Source organism: Geospiza fortis, unplaced genomic scaffold (assembly GCF_000277835.1).
Source record: "Geospiza fortis unplaced genomic scaffold, GeoFor_1.0 scaffold1, whole genome shotgun sequence".
In the NCBI taxonomy this organism is placed as follows: Eukaryota; Metazoa; Chordata; class Aves; order Passeriformes; family Thraupidae; genus Geospiza; species Geospiza fortis.
The window spans coordinates 865,905-884,943 of NW_005054320.1; the positions used below are offsets into that span (position 1 = coordinate 865,905).

The 19,039-nt window shown below is 37.5% G+C and overlaps 1 protein-coding gene across 6 annotated transcripts in view; it reads left to right on the plus strand.

Annotated features, from left to right (window-relative positions):
• PHLDB2 (pleckstrin homology like domain family B member 2) overlaps positions 1-19,039 on the plus strand; it is an 82,823-nt gene that overhangs the window by 55,581 nt on the left and 8,203 nt on the right. For 3 of the 6 annotated variants that reach the window (XM_031056612.1, XM_031056614.1, XM_031056613.1), the window contains 10 exons: positions 1,721-1,876; positions 2,635-2,745; positions 3,479-3,568; positions 6,731-6,874; positions 7,663-7,836; positions 8,483-8,623; positions 9,198-9,297; positions 16,467-16,674; positions 18,350-18,440; positions 18,861-19,007. In XM_031056612.1, coding sequence (XP_030912472.1) covers positions 1,721-1,876; positions 2,635-2,745; positions 3,479-3,568; positions 6,731-6,874; positions 7,663-7,836; positions 8,483-8,623; positions 9,198-9,297; positions 16,467-16,674; positions 18,350-18,440; positions 18,861-19,007 — 1,362 coding nt within the window. The remainder of the gene's footprint in view (positions 1-1,720; positions 1,877-2,634; positions 2,746-3,478; positions 3,569-6,730; positions 6,875-7,662; positions 7,837-8,482; positions 8,624-9,197; positions 9,298-16,466; positions 16,675-18,349; positions 18,441-18,860; positions 19,008-19,039) is intronic. The other 3 variants (XM_005420515.2, XM_031056615.1, XM_031056616.1) reach the window with 2 other exon arrangements.

Genomic DNA, 19,039 nt, shown 5'->3' on the forward strand with positions numbered 1-19,039 from the left:
TGGAACAGGTGGCCCAGAAAACTTGTAGGCTCCTCATCTGTGAAAATGTTAAAAGTTAGGGACTTGGATGGGACTTCAAGCAACTTGGTCTAATGTAAAGTTCCCTGCCCGTGGCAGGGGGTTGGAATGAAGTGATCTTTAAGGTCCCTTCCAACCCAAACCATACCTGAGTCTGCAACGTGTTCTGTTGTGCTACTTTACTGACAACAAGGAAGGCATGGAGGAGACAAACCCTGATGGTTCTCTGGGGCTTCAGTAATTTTTGCCCAGGGGAGTGGGCAGCCAATGTCATTGTAGCAGTTGACTGCAGGGTGGGCCTGGAGTTTGGGTTGGAGTGGGCAGATGACAAATTCTTGTTTCCTTGTACCTGAAACACATATATACTCTCCCTGTTGGGCAGGAAGTGTATTTTAAAGGCCCCCAGTTGGCTTTTTCATCATCAGTTGCCTTCTCTGAAGTCTGTTCTATTGCCTCAGTAGCAATTACTGTTGTGTACAATGGGCTAAATTTACTGACTTTCATGGCCCAGGCAAAGCCTTTTGGTGTTTTTGGGGATGCTGAAGATGTCTGGCTAGTTCTGTATTGTAGGTAACTGCTTTCCTGTAAATTTTACCGAGCACCTTTGCTTTTGATCTCTTCATTATCTCCTACAAGTGAAGAGCATGTCTCTGGAGAGTAAGGGGAAGATACTTGCATTCCATGTATGAACTTGGATTCTTCAGTTTCTGCATCCTGTGTCTTTCTCTGGTCACTGGAATCTGTTTTTGAATTCCTTTTGTAGAGACCTGTCTTAGTAGTAGCTCATCTTAGCCACTAACCTTTGCCTTAGGTTGAAATAAGAAAAGGAACAAGTTTGCATTCTTCCAGGGTGTAGGTTTTCTTGTGTAGCAAGTCATGTGTCTGTTTTAGAGAGCCTTTCCATTTACTAATGCTGCAATTATTGAATACGCCCTTTTCTTCAGCACTCTGAAACTTGTAAGCAGGAATTCATATTATGAATGCACAGATGTTGCAGGAGGGAAGATTAGCATTCATTTCTTGTGCTGAAAAGAACCATGTGTTTTATCTCATCATCCCTAAGCAGAAAACAGGTGCGTTCTTATTTCTTGGTTCATTTCTGCAGCATTCGACTCTTCTTTTTCTGACAACACATAGTATCAGTTCAGAGCAATGCGTAAAAAGTGGGCTGATACATTTTCTGAAGTACCTATTGGCTAGGGTGGATGACTAGAGTCCCTACTTGCACAGAGAGCAATTTTCAGCAGTTAATTCCATGTGCAGTTCTCTAGGTTACTGGTGCAATACTTTGTCCTTTTTGGTTGGAAAGCAGATGTCCTCTGAGTTTGGCATGTGACAACCTCACCAGGTGGATTTAGGCTTTGGTGGTGTCCCAGCCAGGCTACAGCAGAGCCCAGCCAGCTCGGGAGGCTCGCTTGCTCTGAGTGCTGCAAAACAGCTCCCTCACAGTGCAGATGCTTCTTAGCAGGAGGCACCGTAGGAGTGATGGAGAAAGCAACATCAAAACAAAAATTAGCCCTGTTTACTCTCTTATTATGCAAGAAGGTCATTAGAAGTATTGAGATCCTGGTGAGACATGTTGTAGGATATATATAAATATAATTTTAGGTTTATGTTTTTGTTTGTTTGTAAGTACCTTTACTGTGGTGTCAGCAAAAGCATTATTATGGTTTTTTATTACCTTTTTATTTTTTTCATTAAGGATGCTGATATTCTGGACATAGAAAGCAAACACTTTGAAGATTTAGAATTTCAGCAGCTTGAACATGAAAGCAGGTTAGATGAAGAGAAGGAAAATCTGACACAACAGCTCCTGCATGAAGTAGCTGAATATCAGCGCAGCATTGTCAGTAGAAAGGTAACAGCACCAGCACTCGATTAATTTGTTCTTTGTTGTTGAGCATAAGGGCAAGGAAATGGATCTACAACCTGCCTATCTGCAAGAAATAATGCAAAACGCTCCTCTTTGAAAGAGTTTTTGAAGCAGAGAATGGCCCAGTGACATCCCACACAGATCAAATAATACACTTATCCAAGAAGAAAGAAATTAATAACATTTCATGCCCTGTTTGCATATTTCATATGAAAATCAAACCCCTTAATTTGCTCAAAAAAAGTACCAAAGTTTTGGTGGGTTTTTTTCCCTCTTTAAGAAAGGAGATTTGTACTTTCTGGACAAAACTGCAGTTATTTTAGGCTTGTTAATGATTTTTCTATTAAATGGTTTTGTTAAAATAATAGTAGAACACCAAATTAAGAAAATACAGTAATTTTAAAAATTAGTTTGAAAGGTGCTATCTCGATCAATTAATACCACTTTTTTCAGAAATCACAGGTTGGATCTCTAAACCAGTTCTGTTCAGTATATGGATGGTTGTCACTATATTATCAAAGAATACATGCAATTATTCTTTTGTCTCTTGAATAAGTTTTCTCTTTACTGTCTAATTCTTATTTAATTATCTCCTTCAGAGCAGTGAGCTGTCTTGTACTAACTTATTTTCCTGCTGCTTAGTCATGCATATGAATAAGTGAACTTTTATGAGTAGGATCTTTGCTGCAGGTTGTCTTGAGATTTGAAAATAAGTAATGTAAATTGTGATTTTCTTATATTAGGAAAAGGTTTCTGCTCTCAAAAAACAAGCCAATCATATTGTCCAACAAGCACAAAGAGAACAAGATCATTTTGTAAAAGAGAAAAACAACTTAATAATGATGCTGCAAAGGGTAAGTATTTTTTGTCTTTCAAACATTTTTGGCAATAAAAGAACATTTCATAGAACAAAAGAATGTAGAGCAGAAGAAGAGCATCAATTGTGCAGAAGATAGCAAGTTGGTAATAACATGACAGACATTCGCCTTTAAAAAAAAAGAAAATCTTTTGCAGTCATTCAGCAGGTATTCTTAAGAGAAACACTACTGGCATTTGATAATCAAGAGTGTTTTAGAGGTGCCCTCTTTCCCAAGGACTCAAGCAGAGGCACCTGCCCACATGCTAAAGCTGGAACCTGTGTTCCCTTTGTGGCTAGTGGGACTCTGCACAGAGTGCTCAGATTTTTGGGTTTAATAGCCCCTGTGAGGCTATGAGATGAGCTACTTCTCATCAGCTAACATCTGATTAATAAGAAGCTGTCATGAACCCTTCATGTCCATTTTATATTCTGCTTTTAATCATGAGAGAAACCATGTTTAGCTCACTAAGCAGAATCATCATTTTCAAAATGCTGAAGGAGCACTTACTTGGTTTGGCTGTGGTTGTTAAATAAAGGCATTTCATTTGTTTTTTGTTCTGTACCTCCAATTTTGTTCAGTTCTGTTCTAAAAGGATGAAGCTGAAGCTCTGCTATGTAGTTTCAGTCTTGTATCCCAATGTGTTTCCTCACATAGTAAAGGAAATGGCTAACATTTATTTTCACTACTTGGCTGTTGTTATTCAATATAAAATGTCTGGTTTTAACAGGAAAAAGAAAATCTCTGTAATCTGGAAAAGAAATATTCCACACTTTCTGGAGAAAAAGGATTTCCTGTCGGTCCCAATAGTCTGAAAGAGGTAAAGAGCTTCTCTGCTTTTGACATTACCATAACTAACTTTTAATAATGCCTCATACAAAAGCACTTCAGTATGTAGTATTGAGTGAAGTCCTAGTCATCAAATCTTTACAAAGTAATTTCATACCATTTTTTAAACTTATTCCGAGAAGGCTAGATTCACTAGTGAGCAAAAATAACTTCTCTTGACATTCTTCCAAATGTAACTGGTATAGTTTTAATCTCTTGCTGTAGAGAAATTATTGGTTTTATGTGTGTGGAGTGTGCGTGTATGTCTGATTTTCTCAAAATAGACAATTAAACCTCGTTGAAGTGAAGAAGAATTAGATCTGGGAATAACTGTTCAAGTACAAATACAATTTGGTCTTATTTTTGCACTGTAGATTTTATTATTGCCTCCCCTCCCTCATTCTAAGACCCTTTACTAAAGCATGACAAATGTACATTTTGTTCTTTTTAAAAAGCATTGATTTGAAGACTTTGAGCTATTGTGGTTCTAAGATATGTATTGAGCTATTTATTTCACTTTTTTTGAACAGTTAGAGGAAGTAGAAAATTTAGCATTTAAAGTACACTGACAGGCATATATGGCTGTTTCATTAACTTCTTCTTAAGAGTTCTGACTGAACTTGCTGGATCTGCTAGTCTTGAAGCCGTGACCAAGGTCTGCCACATATAATGATGTAGGTGCCACTCTGGGAAGTTGGGCTCTTGAAGTCTAAAGCACCCACAACCTTTCAGCACCTGGGAACTGGGTCTTGCTTATATGATCTCCAAGTTCCCAGTGTGCAGTTTCACTTGTCAGTGGGATTGAGCACCCTTTCTTTCTTGCTTAGACTTTCAGCGTCCTAGGTTGTGTTCTGACCTGGACATCTGTCCTCCCACCAGAACATCTGGCAAGTCTAAGTTTCATTTTTTTCCTTTTGAGATGGATCTGCCCATTTTCTCACTAGGGAGTGGGTGCGGTCTGGTTGGTTTTTGTTGCACACACTTCAGGGCTTGTTTACTCACATACTTCAAACTGCAACTACATTAAGTGAGGCTATACTCTTTTTAAAAGGAAATGGATTATTCAATGGTGTCAGTCTGATTACCACAGTGAAGTCAGTCAGGACTTACTCCAAGGTAAATAAGAACAGCAAGGGTTATCTGTTTTATCCTCAGTGTTTCCATAGGCTCTGTCCTACAAAAAAACACCTTTGCCAGATGTCATGTTTGTCTTGGTCCAGTTTAATTCTTCTCTGACTGTCCTGGCACTTTTGAAAATCAGGCACCAAAGACAGGCTTACAGAGACTGCTGGAACAGCAGTTCATTTCACCATAGCGTTGCTATGCATCAGTTGAGTCTGTGGTCCAATGTTTGCCAGCCCTCCTCGCCAAAGCACACATTTGTAATCCTCTGCCATCCATTGTGAGCTGGCTCATAGCCTGCATAGCAAGAGTAACACTGCCTCAGGTAAAGAAGCAGGATGCTTATCCTGCCATTAAATAAGCAAGGAAAATCAATGCTGTTTAAAAGTTCAGCATTGAAAATATTACTTGGATGACTAATCTGACTTGAAACCATGTATTTAATTAAATGTAACAGGGGTCTGAGCTACTGCAAAGCACAGTCATTTGTTCCTTACTTAGTTTTATGTTCTTCTTCTAAGTCCTCACTGGCATTGTGAGTCAGAACTGGATGTTCTTCCTATAAAGGTGAAAGTGTTTATATCTTTATTATTAACACAATATTGCATTGCAGAATTGTTGAGTTTTGGTTACTGATAAACTGCCACTACAAGATGGTTAAGCAAGTTTTATGTTAATTCATTCTGGATTCTATTTTACTGCACTGTAGTCATATGCTTTGAGAGATAAACTTTACTATCTTAGCCAGTTTCCTCAATTAATGGCTCATCAAATAATATGAGAGTTAAGATTTGCCTCCTATTTGTAGAGTGCTTTGTTCACTGTATGATACATAATTTTACAGGCTTGTCTTCTATGATTGAACTAACTTATATCATACATTGAAAATTATGCTAATAGATAGTAATCTTGATATTTCTTTTCAAGTTGCCTTCTATGATCATTGGTAAATTTAGGCATTTCTAAAAAGAAGAAGTAGTATAGCAGTCTGTGCCTTCTCTTACAGAATTGCTGAAGTATATGTTGATGCAGTAATAGAAACACAGCCCTTGCCAGACACTGTCAATGTGAAAGCAGCTTTACATCTTGATTTAAAAATAATCATATTTCTAGCTCTTCTTTATGGCATTGCTTCAACTGTGATTTACTCTTACTTTTGTATAGCCTTGTTTTCTGTGGATTAGAAATTAGGACATTTTACTTTTTATAACCTAGTATCCTATGCACAATGGATTAGAATCCATATTTTACTTTTTAAAAAACATTTGTGCAGTTAACACCAAAATATATGCAATAACCACATTTTGCCCTCATATCTTAAATCTGCTTGCATAAATCTCAGCAGTCAGTGGCACACTGATGTTCCTGCCATGCCTCAGTCCATCACTTTCTGTGTGACTGCTTAATTTAAAAAAAAATTAAATAAATAAAAGCAAATCGTAATGGCTGCAGGCTAACACTAACAGCATCTTACCTGGTTCTTCTGGTAACAAATAAAAGTTAGAAGTGTCTTCCAGGCAATGCAAATGGAAGATGTGTTAGTGTAATTTCTGAGAACAGCTTGTCCTTATAGAAGTTCTTCTCAGTTCTGTTAGTCATTTGATTTACTCAAATTAGCCTAATATTTAGGCAAGAAACAAATCAGGTTATTTAATCAGAAACAAAAAAAAATTAAGATCTCAGAATAAGATTTATTCTTCCATTTCACCCAGTCTGTTTTCCTGAGAAAGAGCTACATAATTTCTAAAGGGTATTTGCCTTTTAGTAAAATCTTTTGGACACTTAATGTTCATTTGCATTTTGATTACACAAATGTTTCTGGAATTAAATTAAGAACAATTTTCAGAATCCAAGTATTTAACATTCAAAAATCTTGATGCTAATTTTATTTTATTTATGATTAAGTATTTCAATGATAACAAATATTTGGCTGAATCACTCTAAACTAACTTTCATTTTACTGGATGCGTTAATACTCTTGCATGTCTTTTTTGGCTTTTGCTCCTTTTAACTTCTGAATTCCTCCTTTTAGGGCTATATCAGTGTAAGTGAAATTAGTGAGCTGTATGGCAATTCCACGAATATATCCCCTTCCACTCAGACCCCCTCAGATGTTGAAGGAGTTGCCACTGAGCCTTCCACGGCTGTGCTGACGAGCCAGCCACAAAATAAAGAGGTTTGTTTGAGAGACATTTCCCTTTGTTTGCATTGTTCTTTCATGGCTGCCTTTTTTATTTTCTTTATTTTTTTATTTTTTGGTAATTCAACATGTAACAAACTGACCCTAAAGCAAATTGCCTCTGCCAGTTACAAGTCAGATAACAGGTTAATAGTAAAGCTGAAGCTCCAGCTTTAAAGTGTCTTTTGATGAGGTAGATGGTACCCTGAAGGCCAAAAAATGTGAATTCTTATGACCCAAGCAGCACTAAGCAACAAACTTTGCCTGCCCAACACTACGATGTAATGCACCTATGGGAAACTATCTGTGGACAAGCTTTTGACAACTTGATTAGTGGTGTTCAGGTGTTCATTTTGTTTTGTATCTTCTTTTTCTTTTCCCCCTGTAAGGTGGTAGAAGTATATCTTGAATAGTTGTGGGAGATTAATAGCTTCTGCCCATCTTAGCTATTACATGGAGTCTGTCCAGTCTGTTTTCTAGCTTACTTTCTCTTCCTCATTCTTTGTGATATTTTGAATAAATCCCCTTTTAAAGGAATGGAATAACCTTTTAATTGAAAATCCACATACTTTTGCCTTGCAATAAGTCAGAAACTGATTTAGAATTTGGCATTTGTTTGCTGCTTCTGGTAGCTCAGTATGCCTTGACAGTTGCAATAGAGTACACCTCCTTCCTGCTAAACACTCCAACAAACATAGTGCTAAAACTGCAGCTTTTATGTGCCATATATTTTGAGAAATTCCAAAAAGAAAACTCTGTGTGTAATTTCTCTTTTTTCTATAAAGCTAAGATCACCTCTCTATTCTGGATTTGTGTTTCCTCACTCTCTTTCTCCTCGCTCTATTGCTCAACTTCCATCAGTCCATTGGCCTGAGGTCATGGCTACTCATGTAGATCCTATTCCTTTATCTGATACACCTCCACCTCTGCCAGCTAAGAAACACTGCAGGAAACAACAGGTAACAGATCCAAAGCTGATAAATTTGGATTATTTTGTTTTGTTTGCTTTTGATATGATAGCCACAAAGTTGATTTATACATGAGGACTTTAGTGTGATACTGTAAGTTGATTGTGCTTGCAGAATGTTGCACTTAAATGCACTGCTCATTTAAAAATTAACATGATGTATTAGAATGTTTCTGAAAAAAAATTCACCTTATAATGCAGAGGCAAATATTAATATTCAGGACTCATTGTAACTTTCAGAGGACTTGCAGCAATAATGTATGTGTGAAATCCTAAATTAATTTTTCATATACATTTGAACAATGCCTTTCAAAAGCTGTATTGGTTTTAAGCCACCAATTCATTAGAATAACTTCTAAGGAAAAGTTTTCCTTTATAATTGGGTTCCACTTGTAGACTAGACTTGAATATTTAACACAAAAGAAAAGGTACAGGGACATGTACATACAATGTGCACATGAATTTAATGCATTTTTTAAATCAGTATGATTTTAATGTGATGGAAAGCACTGTGAAGCAGGAGATGCTCTGTATGTTAGATTTTGTTTTTTCCAGACTATCAGTATTTTCCATATAGAGTATAACTGAGCAAGTGCATCAATTCATTTTATCAAAACTGTAAAATATTCCCCATGAAGCATTTCAGAAGCCTGGAGGAGCGCAAGAAGCAACACAGGGAGGGCACGTACCTGAGCGATACTCTGCCCCGCAAGAAAACAACCCCATCCGTGTCTCCCCACTTCAACAGTGCCACGCTGGGACGCAACATTGCAAACAAAGTATGTGCCTGCTGCTATTTACAGCCTTCCAGCGTCTGCAGGAAATCCTGCATTGGGTTACAGGGAAGGCTGGGTAGCACCCTAAGCATTATGTAACCCCCCAAATTCACACATGAAGTTGACTATGAAATGACTTGAAGGTTATTAGCAAATGGGAATGTATGTGAAGCCATCTGTACTTTCGGCCATTCTTGTGACCTCTGGAAATGCTGTGCTGTAGAACATTAATCATAAATACACAATTTCTGTATCAAGGATTATATTTTTTGACTGGTTTAAATTCATTCTAGAGACACAACTTGTTGTTTTCTTTCCTACTGAAGGCCTCTAAAGGGTAAAGATAAAGTTATATATAAAGGGGAAATACTCTTTATTTTTGATGTGGTCAATCAGCAAACAGCAGGAGGGTGGAGGTACTGCTTTGAAGACATTTTGGCCTAATAGACACTGTACACAGCTGGCTGATTGATATGACATGACACTAATATCCATGAAAAAACACATTATTTTGCCATTGCTGATAAAAAAATCTTGAAATACAATTTTAAGCACGTATTTACAAAATTTCCTGCAGGGACATTTACCATTAGGACAGAGCAACAGTTGTGGCAGCGTACTTCCTCACTGCCTGGCAACCATGACCAAAGAGTCAGAGTCAAGAAGGATGCACAAAGGTAAGACCTTTTAATTGTTGCATTTCTTTTTAAAATTAGTGTTCTGTTTTTCAGAAATAAGCCTGAAACTAGTGTTGCTATGATCAACAGGTCTGCAAAATAAAAGTTTACTTCTTGGTGACAAAAACAAGCTCTAAATGTAACTGATTTTTTTTTATATTGGCATAATAAGAGGTTAATATTATGATGTAGGTACATGTGTAGTTTTTAAGTACATGGTCACCAAATATAATCCCATAAACAAGAAAACTATATTGAAAATACACATTATGTTAACTGGGTAATTTCTGTGAGTGATTTTGAAGCACTATATTACATGTTCTTTCTTATTCTTCCCTTTTTTTTAATGTTGGGATCTTAAAAATTGTTTTTCACAGGTACATGTTTTTGTCTGGATAAATTCCCCAGAGAGAGATAACTTTGAGAATCTGTGACTGTGATGTTATAAGTGATCTTAAATATTTGGGCTACAAAACAGAAAGGGAGAGAGCTCTTCTGTTGTTGATAGATGGCTGGGTTTGTTAATAGGGACACAGCAATTCTGGATCAAAAAAAAACTACACCCCTGAAACATGATCTTGTAGGCTATGGGATTCTGTGTCCTGCTGTGTGTTGACTTGAGTTGATACATATATTTTTTTTGCTTTAGTGAGACATTTCATTCATAAGTATCCCATCTTCAAAAAGAGGCACTCCTCAGTGTCATCTGTCAGTTTATTTTCTTTCCATCATCTGCATCACCATTATTGATACCAGTGCCAGAGGTCCTTGTGTAGAACTGCACTAACTGAGCCTGAGCTGAGCTAGATCCATCTCATTGTTACAGGACTTGTCAGAGCTTGCAGCTGTTAAAGGTCACAGTGACTGAGGTCAGTCATATGCACCAAGATGACTCAACACAAGGATGGAGCAAGCGAGCTGGAAAAGGATCACGATGTGCTCCTTTCCAGAGCTGATCCTGTTGTGATTTGTTGGTTTTGAGCTTTAGCTATGCGGCAGGCCTTACAGAAACCTGCAGTGTTGTGGCTAACTTATCTTTACATATTTCAGGTGGAATGAAAAAGGAGCTTCATGCTTGGCTTGGAAAGTGTCTTCTATGTAATGTGTGTGCAAAGGTGGAATAGCTGGCAATTATGTTGAGAGTCATCATTGTGATGTTATTTCAGTCTGAAAATCAAGAGGGATGTTTTGGCTAAACTCTAACAAGAGATCAAGTATTTAAAATTGGAAATACTTCTGTAAAATTGTTGCAAAGAGTGTTAGTGTGTGCCCTAAAGCACAATTTTAAAGTGTTACCAAACCTAACACAGGCAAGGGTTTTAAAAATAAATCACTTCTAATGTTTAATTTTTTGTCACTGTGCAATTAAGACAATCTAAGAGGAGGGTCAGATTTCTTGTTTTAGGAGTGGGAAAGAGAGAAACCTCACGAATCAAAATCAAATTATGGCCTGAGAAAAAAAGAGAAGCAGGGGAGAAGGATGTATTCATTGGGGGAGGTGGCATAGCACTTTTCATATGCTGTTGAGGAATCAGGTGCTATACTGCTTGTCATACTAGTTGGCTGTTATTTTTTGAAAGATCCAGCAGTTTGAATGGAAATAGAAAATTATGAAGAGAGCCTTAAGGGATTAATTTGTACTGGGAAAGAGAACAGTTCTAGATGCCCTTTTCTGAAACATCAGCTTTGCCAAAGGTAAACAGTGCTGCTGACAGGTGCTCTATTTGAACTGTTACAGGATTTTCAAAGCATTTTTAAGAGGAAGGATATAGGAACACAAGGATCATTTGTGCCCTCTCTTAGTAGTTACTAAAGTGTTCATTCCCTTTTTGTTCAACCTCAAGCTCCTTGAATTTATTGCTATTGGAGAAACTTGAAGAGTGTAACTGGTTTTGCATTACAGTGCCACATTTCTAGGTTGGGGAAAGCTCCTTTGTCTAGGTAACACACCACAAAAGTGTTTGCAGGGCTCTTTCCACACTGCAGTGCAGAACTCAGCAAGGACAGGAATATCCAAGTCAGGTGGATGGGGTCAGATCCCAGAGTATTTCTATCCAGCTATACAGAAGGGCCAGAGAAACAATCTTTAAGCACCTTTCATTCAGCCCTACAGGTAAAGCCTTAATAGAAGTTCCTTTGTTGTTTGAGCAGGGAAGGGACTGGGTTTGTCTTGGTGGAATTTCTGGTTTCCCCTCACACTTCACACCCATACTCAGCACATGGAAGGAAAACAAACTTTCTTCAAAGTCAAAGGTAAAGAAAGTCCATTTCTGTGGAACAATGAGATTGGGGTAATGTTCTGAACATGTTGTACTGCTTCAACGCATCACACAGGACTATTGAAATGGAATATCATTATCCATTAAAATTATGAAATCTTACTTGTCTTGCACTAAAGTCAACAGGACTAGAGTCTGAGTAACTACAATTAACTTCATTGGGCATCTTTAAATACATCTTTGAAAACCAAGTCAGATGCTATGTCAGTGGTCCTGCAGATGAGGTGGATCAGGTTTGCCTTTTCAGGATAAGTGAATACTTTTCAGAAGATTTACTGACAAATCAGTGGAACTTTCTAAATGTATAGAGACTGATAATACTGATAAATACAAGCTCTCTAATCTTCCTGCTCCAAAAGTTAGTTGTTCACCTAAAAAAAGGTGATGAATAGATAAAAAGTGTCCTCTACCTGTCATGTGTAGTGAGTCAGCACTTGCTTTCCTTGCGTTTCTTTCCCCACTTGACAGGTTTTTCACTCTGTCAGTTTTCCAAGGTGATCTATTGCAAACGACATGGGTGTCTTGGCTTCCTGATACCTTGGGCATAGAGCTGCACCCAGTGCACTGGAACTGGGTTCAGTGGGGCAACAGGGTCTCACATGATAAATGCCACTTCATTCACTCAGTCTGGAGCCCTGGCTATCAAGCAGTGACCTGCACACTGCTATCCAAAGAGGATGATGTGCTCCAGATGTGGTGTTAGTACCTTCCTGTGCTCCTTAGAGCTTGACAGCATTGAGCAATTTTCTAGACCAGATGTTCTGGTGTGTGCATGTAGATCTGAAAACAAGTATATTCAAGGCTGGCTGGAGACAGTAGCAGCTGGTTTAAAGCTGCTAATTATCTGAGTGTTATCACTAAACTAGTCATGGTCCAAAGTGAGTTTTCTCTAATATGCTCTCTCTGGTTTTTCTTATTTTAGTCCAAGAAGATAACTGTAAAAGTCTGAGCTGAAAAAAAAGGAAAGTTAAAAGTGAAAACAGGAAATTAAGAACCCAGCCTCTTGGGTTTTAACATGGAGTTCATTCTCATTTTCTTTATGCAGGAACAAGCAATATCTATGAATAAATTTTAGGCTGGATGCAGTAATAAATATTTTCATGGATTTTAAAGTAATAAACAGTCCTTATTCTAGGATTACCAAACCATGTTCAGTCATAGGAGTTCAAGAATTATTACTGAAAGAAACAGTCACAGTCAGTAATCATAGCCTGAGTTAAGGGCAACTTAAATGTTTTAGAGGACACATATTTGTTGTAAATCATTAGTGGAAAAAGGTATTTCTTAGCAGCCATTCATGAGGTATTTTTGACAGACTGTATTTATAAACTGACCTCCTGTGGACATGTCTTTGTAACCAAACCATATGCAAAAACAGAGTGAAGAAGCTGCTGTTTGGTACCATCTAGAGACCTCACCCTGCGCAGGTGGATGCCTGGAGCTCCCAGGGAGTGCTGGGTGCCAGAAGCTTGCACAAGGAGGGAGGGTTAGCCAATACAGTCCCACTGACTGTAGGATGGACTCCAGAAGGAAAGAAGGAATGGTTATCTGGGAGTTAAGGTGTAAGACCAGACACAGTGCTGGGAACAAAGCTGTTGGGACAGAGAACTTATGTACCAATAAGATGATTATTTGTGTCCTTTCTAAGCTCTGTATTAAAAAAATATACTGCAAGCAAGGGATATTTGTACAAACAATCTAGAAACTTTTCAAAGGAGCCAGCCTTTTTTGTTTGTTTTTCAGTCTTTCTTATCAAACTCAGGAAAAAACAGAAAAGGTGTGAAAATATCCCCTTCCCTGGCTGTATTCCTCATGTGATATTTTTGCAAAAGTACCAGTTGCATCAGCACTGTCAAGCAGTTCCTAGACTCTTGAAAAATTTTAAAATAATTGTTAAATAATGACAGCATTTCAAAAATTCTTTTTTTCCTGCTGTCAAATAATGTGTCACAACAAAACTTCTGACTCATGCTAATATCTGTAGAGCTATGGCTTTGCACAGGCCTAATTTTTTGCTTCTTTGCTCATAGCCACACAAGTAGAGCAGAAAATTCAAGGATCTTTGCAGCTCTATGAGTGACAATGACAAGGTAGACAGACTTGGGCTTCCTACTTTGGCATGTTTCCACACAACAAATGTATCTTGACATGTTAATGTCAGTCTTTACAAATGAGGAGAAAAAAAAGGAGAAAGAAGAAAGAATATGAATAAAAGAAAAATAAAAGAAAAATGTAATGGGATCATTTTCATAAAATACTAGTGGGTTTTTAACATACTTGACAGTGCAACTTTTAATAATAGCTTTCACCTTTAGTTCTACCCTCACTATAATTTTGTGGTGGTATACCTGGATTTTGTGATTCTGCAGTAACTCCTTTGGAGGATTTTTCTTTGATGACATAGCTTTATGGGTTTTTGCAATATTTTTCTCAACGGTATGGCTGTTAACATTGTTAAGGTTAACATTCTTTACAGGTTTGCTGCAGAGCAGTGGAACTCTGTAGTAAAACCAATGCAACAACAAATATTTTAGCTCTTGTATCTGGTTAGACTTAACTGATAAAATCCTGGCTTGTGGGAAATTTTAGTTAAGTACTGGATCTTACAAGAAGTCTAATATTTTTAAGTGCATGTTGTGTGAATAGGCACCTGAGCAGCTAAAAATTCCTTAAACAGATTGTACCTGCCTAGTATGTGCGTGTGGCTGTAATGGAGGCAGGTCAGTTGTGAAGTCTTGTGGTGTTGGTACACAGCTGATCCTCGGCTTTGAGCTTCGTGCTGCTTACAGCATGAAGATAAAAGGAGAACACTGAATTATGCTTTGTTTCTGTGAATGCATCTCATTTTGCAACCTAAGAAATGTTGATTTCTTCCACTGCTTAGTTATATTTGCATGATTGCATAAATTTGACTAATAAATGTTTATTTCAAAAATGGGTTCTTTATCTTAAGGAGTAGAGTGTTTGTAGCACTGCTATGCTGCTCTATGTCTTTTAGATGGGTTTATTTTGCAGTGAAATATAAAATAATGGAATTAAAATTTCTGAGTAGACAAGGATTTGTAGAGGGGTCAACAGAAAAACATGCATTTGAATAAAGTTTTTCAGTAATCTATTTTTTTCTCTCTTTCACTAATGAATCATTGATAATCATTTCACAGGAGCAATTAGTCATTCCAAAGGTTCGCGTATGAAAGGTAATTGCTTATCTGCAATAACGGAAGCATTTGTCAAAATAAGGGGGAAAAAGCAAACCACACATGTGAATCAGGAACACCTGTAACACCTGATGTTATTATTTATGACTGCTGAGGTGTATTTGTGTCCCTTTTGTCTCTTTTACTAATCGATGCAACTGAATTTTTGATTAAAATTCAGTGTTCTTTTAAATGGCAAGTGAGTCTTATTAGTTCCTTAGAAACCAGCTTTAACTATCTCCAAGAAAGCTTTGTATGGTACAGAGGGAAGTGAGGAGAAAACTACCTTGGAAATGCTTGTAGGGCACAGTTTCTTCAATGACATGCTTTAATTATTCAGCTGAAGACACACTTTTCAGATAACTGCAGTTGTTGGCTCTCTGAACTGGGACTCTCCCAGCTCTGGCTTGGCAAAAAATACCAAAGACTAACTTCGTATGCACAGATAGGGAATGAGAATGAGAATAAGGCAGAAGAACACTGCACTTTAAGCATGCTTTCATGATTTCATGCATCAGTGTCTTAATGGTGTCTAGTAAAATTTTGTATCTGGACCTTACTGCATTTGTACATTTGTCTGCATTTTTCCCATGTCTGTTTATCTTAATTATGTGGAATGTCAGTGGCTGCCTTCCTGTAAGAATGTGAGGTTTTTGTGTAGTCTGTCAATCCTTCCTAATCTCCAGCTCTGCCAGCAGCTCAGAATTTGGGTCAGAAATGTACAGAGAATATTACAAACCTAACGATCAGAACTATTAGAAAGTCTCACTTCTTGCATTCATTGAAGGAAAAGATGAGCAGTGCAGTTGCATTTGTAATCAATAGATGAAACAACCTTAAAGGGCACTGTAAAATACTTCAGCAGTTAAACTGACAACTCTTCCTTAGGCAAGCTCAACAACCTCTCTCAAAGTCTGCATTACTTTAAAGAGCAACGGAGACATGAGATAAAAATAATTGTGAAGAGACATTTTTAAAGGACACATTGCCAAACAAAGTTTCCTGTGTTCAAGGAGGATGACTTTTCAGAAAAAAATGTTTTTGTGGAAAAATAACGAAAGAACCTTTGCTTGAACCTTATTTTTCTTCAGAATCATTCAGCTATAAGGATCTGCTTCAATTCCATAGGATGAACTGCAATTTCAAAACTCCAGTAAAGTACCTCTGTACTAGTAACTATGATTATATGAGAAGCAGCCTGTATTATTTCAGCTGAACTAAAAGTCCAATTGCAGTTACCAGAAGGCAGCGTTTCCCAAAGAGAAAAAAAAAAAAAAAAGTACTTAAGAATATTGAATACCAGGACTTTTTTCTTTTTTTTTCTAATTTAGTCAGTGTCATTTCTTCTAAATTCCTGGATTTAACTACATTACTTTCCAGATTAGGCCTAATTGTTATTTTAAAATGTAAATATCATTTTTTCAAATTAGGGTTTCATAATACCCATAGAAGAACATATATTGAAAAGTCACTTGTACTAATGTGCATATATTTGAATCCATCATAGATAAAACAGGTATTCAAAGATTTTATTTCAGTGTGATTAACTTGTAAAATTAACTATAATCTTGTAATACATTGGTCACAGTGCAGTTAATTCTGAGGTGATGTTCAAAATGCTTGTGCTGCTAACAAGTTATGCTCCTGTGACATAATTTTTGTGTCAAATCAGTGTTTCCTCTGTACTTTATAGGGTATAACCATCAGCGCATCTGTGAAAACCAAAGGCAGAAGTCTCCAGAATTTTACAGCAGAACAGCATCGGAATCCAATGTGTACTTGAACAGTTTCCATTACCCAGATCGTAGTTACAAGGACCATGCCTTTGACACGTTAAGCTTAGACAGCTCTGACAGTATGGAGACAAGCATATCAGCATGCTCACCAGATAACATTTCCAGGTAAATCTTCTTTCCTCCTTATCCTGCAATGGTCATAGGGTCATATGAAAAAAGAGAGTATGTACATGTACAGTGTGATAGTGTGAATGCTGCTGATTGGTTGAGAAAATGTAAGATCATTAGACAGGCATCATATTTGTCTAGCTCCTCATAATCAGGTTTAACTACATCTCACCTGTTTATTGAAAGATGAAAATAAAACTATGCAAAACTTAAGTGATAATGCTGAAGTTTACTGAAGAGCAATCAGTGCTTCCTCACCTGATCATGGCAGGGAAGGAATTTCCTCTGATAGGAAACTTTTCAGAGACATGTGCCATTGATGACGTACACTGTTCCACAAGTCTAGCATGTTAACCAACTAGGTGCTTAAGCTGAAACACTCAGGCTTCCTCCAAAAGTCTTATTGCCCTTTCCTCTCCCTTTTCTGGGTCAGTAAAAATCAAGAGAGGACACTGAAAAGCTTGCTTTACTCATCTTCAGAGGCTGTCAGCTCAGACACCATTTCTCAGGTGAAAGGAATTTCCATGATCTGTGTTAAAAATCCAGATGAAGCATAACTAGAGGCTGATGATTAAGTACAGCTTTGTCAGAGCACTATGAATACCTTGGGAACACAAGGACAGCTTTTTTGGCTAGCATGTAGTGTTTTACTTAGCATCTGTTTGCTGTGGCAGGGAAGCCCCTGATTTCCCCTTTAATGTCATTATCACTGCAGTGTTAAGAGTCTTAGAAAATACCACTGGCAGTCATTCTGCTGGCTGGTTTGCTTGGGCTTTTTTGCATTGGTTGACGTTGGTTTTGGTTTTCTTAAAGGAAAAACATTAGGACTTGGGTTTTGAGGATTTCTGTTTTAAATGGATAACCAACAAGTCTCTGATAGCTTGAGACAGGCTGGGAACTAACTCTGTGCATTGAGCTAATGTGCCAGTGATATGAAACCTTTCTCTCTCTGACTTCCTGCTCTGACCATTTGGAAGGAGGATGGTGTGTGTCTGATCTTACCATCCTATAAGTCCAGTCTCCAGCCCAGGACTGGGAAACCCCAACAGCTGTTGAATTTCACTGGTACTGCTTGCTCTTCTGCTTCTCTCTGACTCTTGCAGGCAATGCCAGAAGGAAAACAAAAGAAAGCAATGCAAAGAAAAAAATAGCCCAAATCAATACAAAAACCATAAAAGGATCCTTTACAACAGATCTTTCTGTTTCTCACAAGGCAAACTTTGGTGAAAGAAGAAAAGAGTGTGAGATGATTTTGTTGATAAATTCTGGAAGATAGCCAGTTAATTTTCCTTGACAAAATTTCCCTTAAGTAAAATTAATTAATACTGTTTTAGATGGTGTTTGAGCATATTTTCAAGCCTTATCAGACTTTAAAGCAAAACAATTTATGATGCTTTGTTCTGACCAATTTAAAATGTATAAGTTATATTTTACCATGTTTAAGGCAAGAGAAACTTTTTTGTAGAAATGCATAAAATTTGTGGCTGCTCAAAGTACAGAAGAAACAGAACTGCTGTAGTCATTTATCAACTCACCAAAGATACATCTTTTTTTGTTAGTGGCTATTGGATCTGAACACTGTCAACTCCATTCTTAAATTATGTTGGACTGCAAAATATTTCTTTAAATACCAGCTATTATTTTAAGTAAGAAATAATGGGGTCTTTTGCAGTGCTAGCACTTCAAATGTTGCAAGAATAGAGGAGATGGAGAGACTTCTCAAACAAGCACATGCTGAAAAGACTCGGCTGCTTGAGACGAGGGTAAGTGTAATTTTGAGTAACTAAGAAGAGGCGTGTAAGTTTGGATAATATTCTCCTAATGCAACATAGAAACCCACCCAGCTTATACCCAATAAACACTTAAAAAACACCTCTTCCTCCATGGCTTCGCCTCACACTACAGCCTTAAGCCCATATGCAATATCTGCTATCTCAAAGGACAAGCTGATGGCAAAATCCCCAGAAACTTGTTCAGCATTGGTTTGACACCTGCTGGGGGAGTTGCTTAAGAAGAACCTTCATTTCTATTTGCAACTCTTACTCCAAATTTCAGTCCAGTGTGCTGGATATATATTTCTGCCTACTTAAGGGACAAAAAGGTATTTAGCCCTAGCTTAGAAATGACATTGCCAACTATAGTTTTGCATATAATTGAAGTTCTCTGTGTGCTGTGGTATTTAGGAACGGGAGATGGAAGCTAAGAAACGAGCTCTGGAGGAAGAAAAACGCCGCAGGGAGCAACTGGAGAAACGATTGGAGGAAGAAACGAGTCAGAGGCAAAAATTAATTGAAAAGGAAGTCAAAATACGTGAGAAGCAAAGAGCACAGGTCAGATATGGGGATGTGAAATGGTTTTGAAG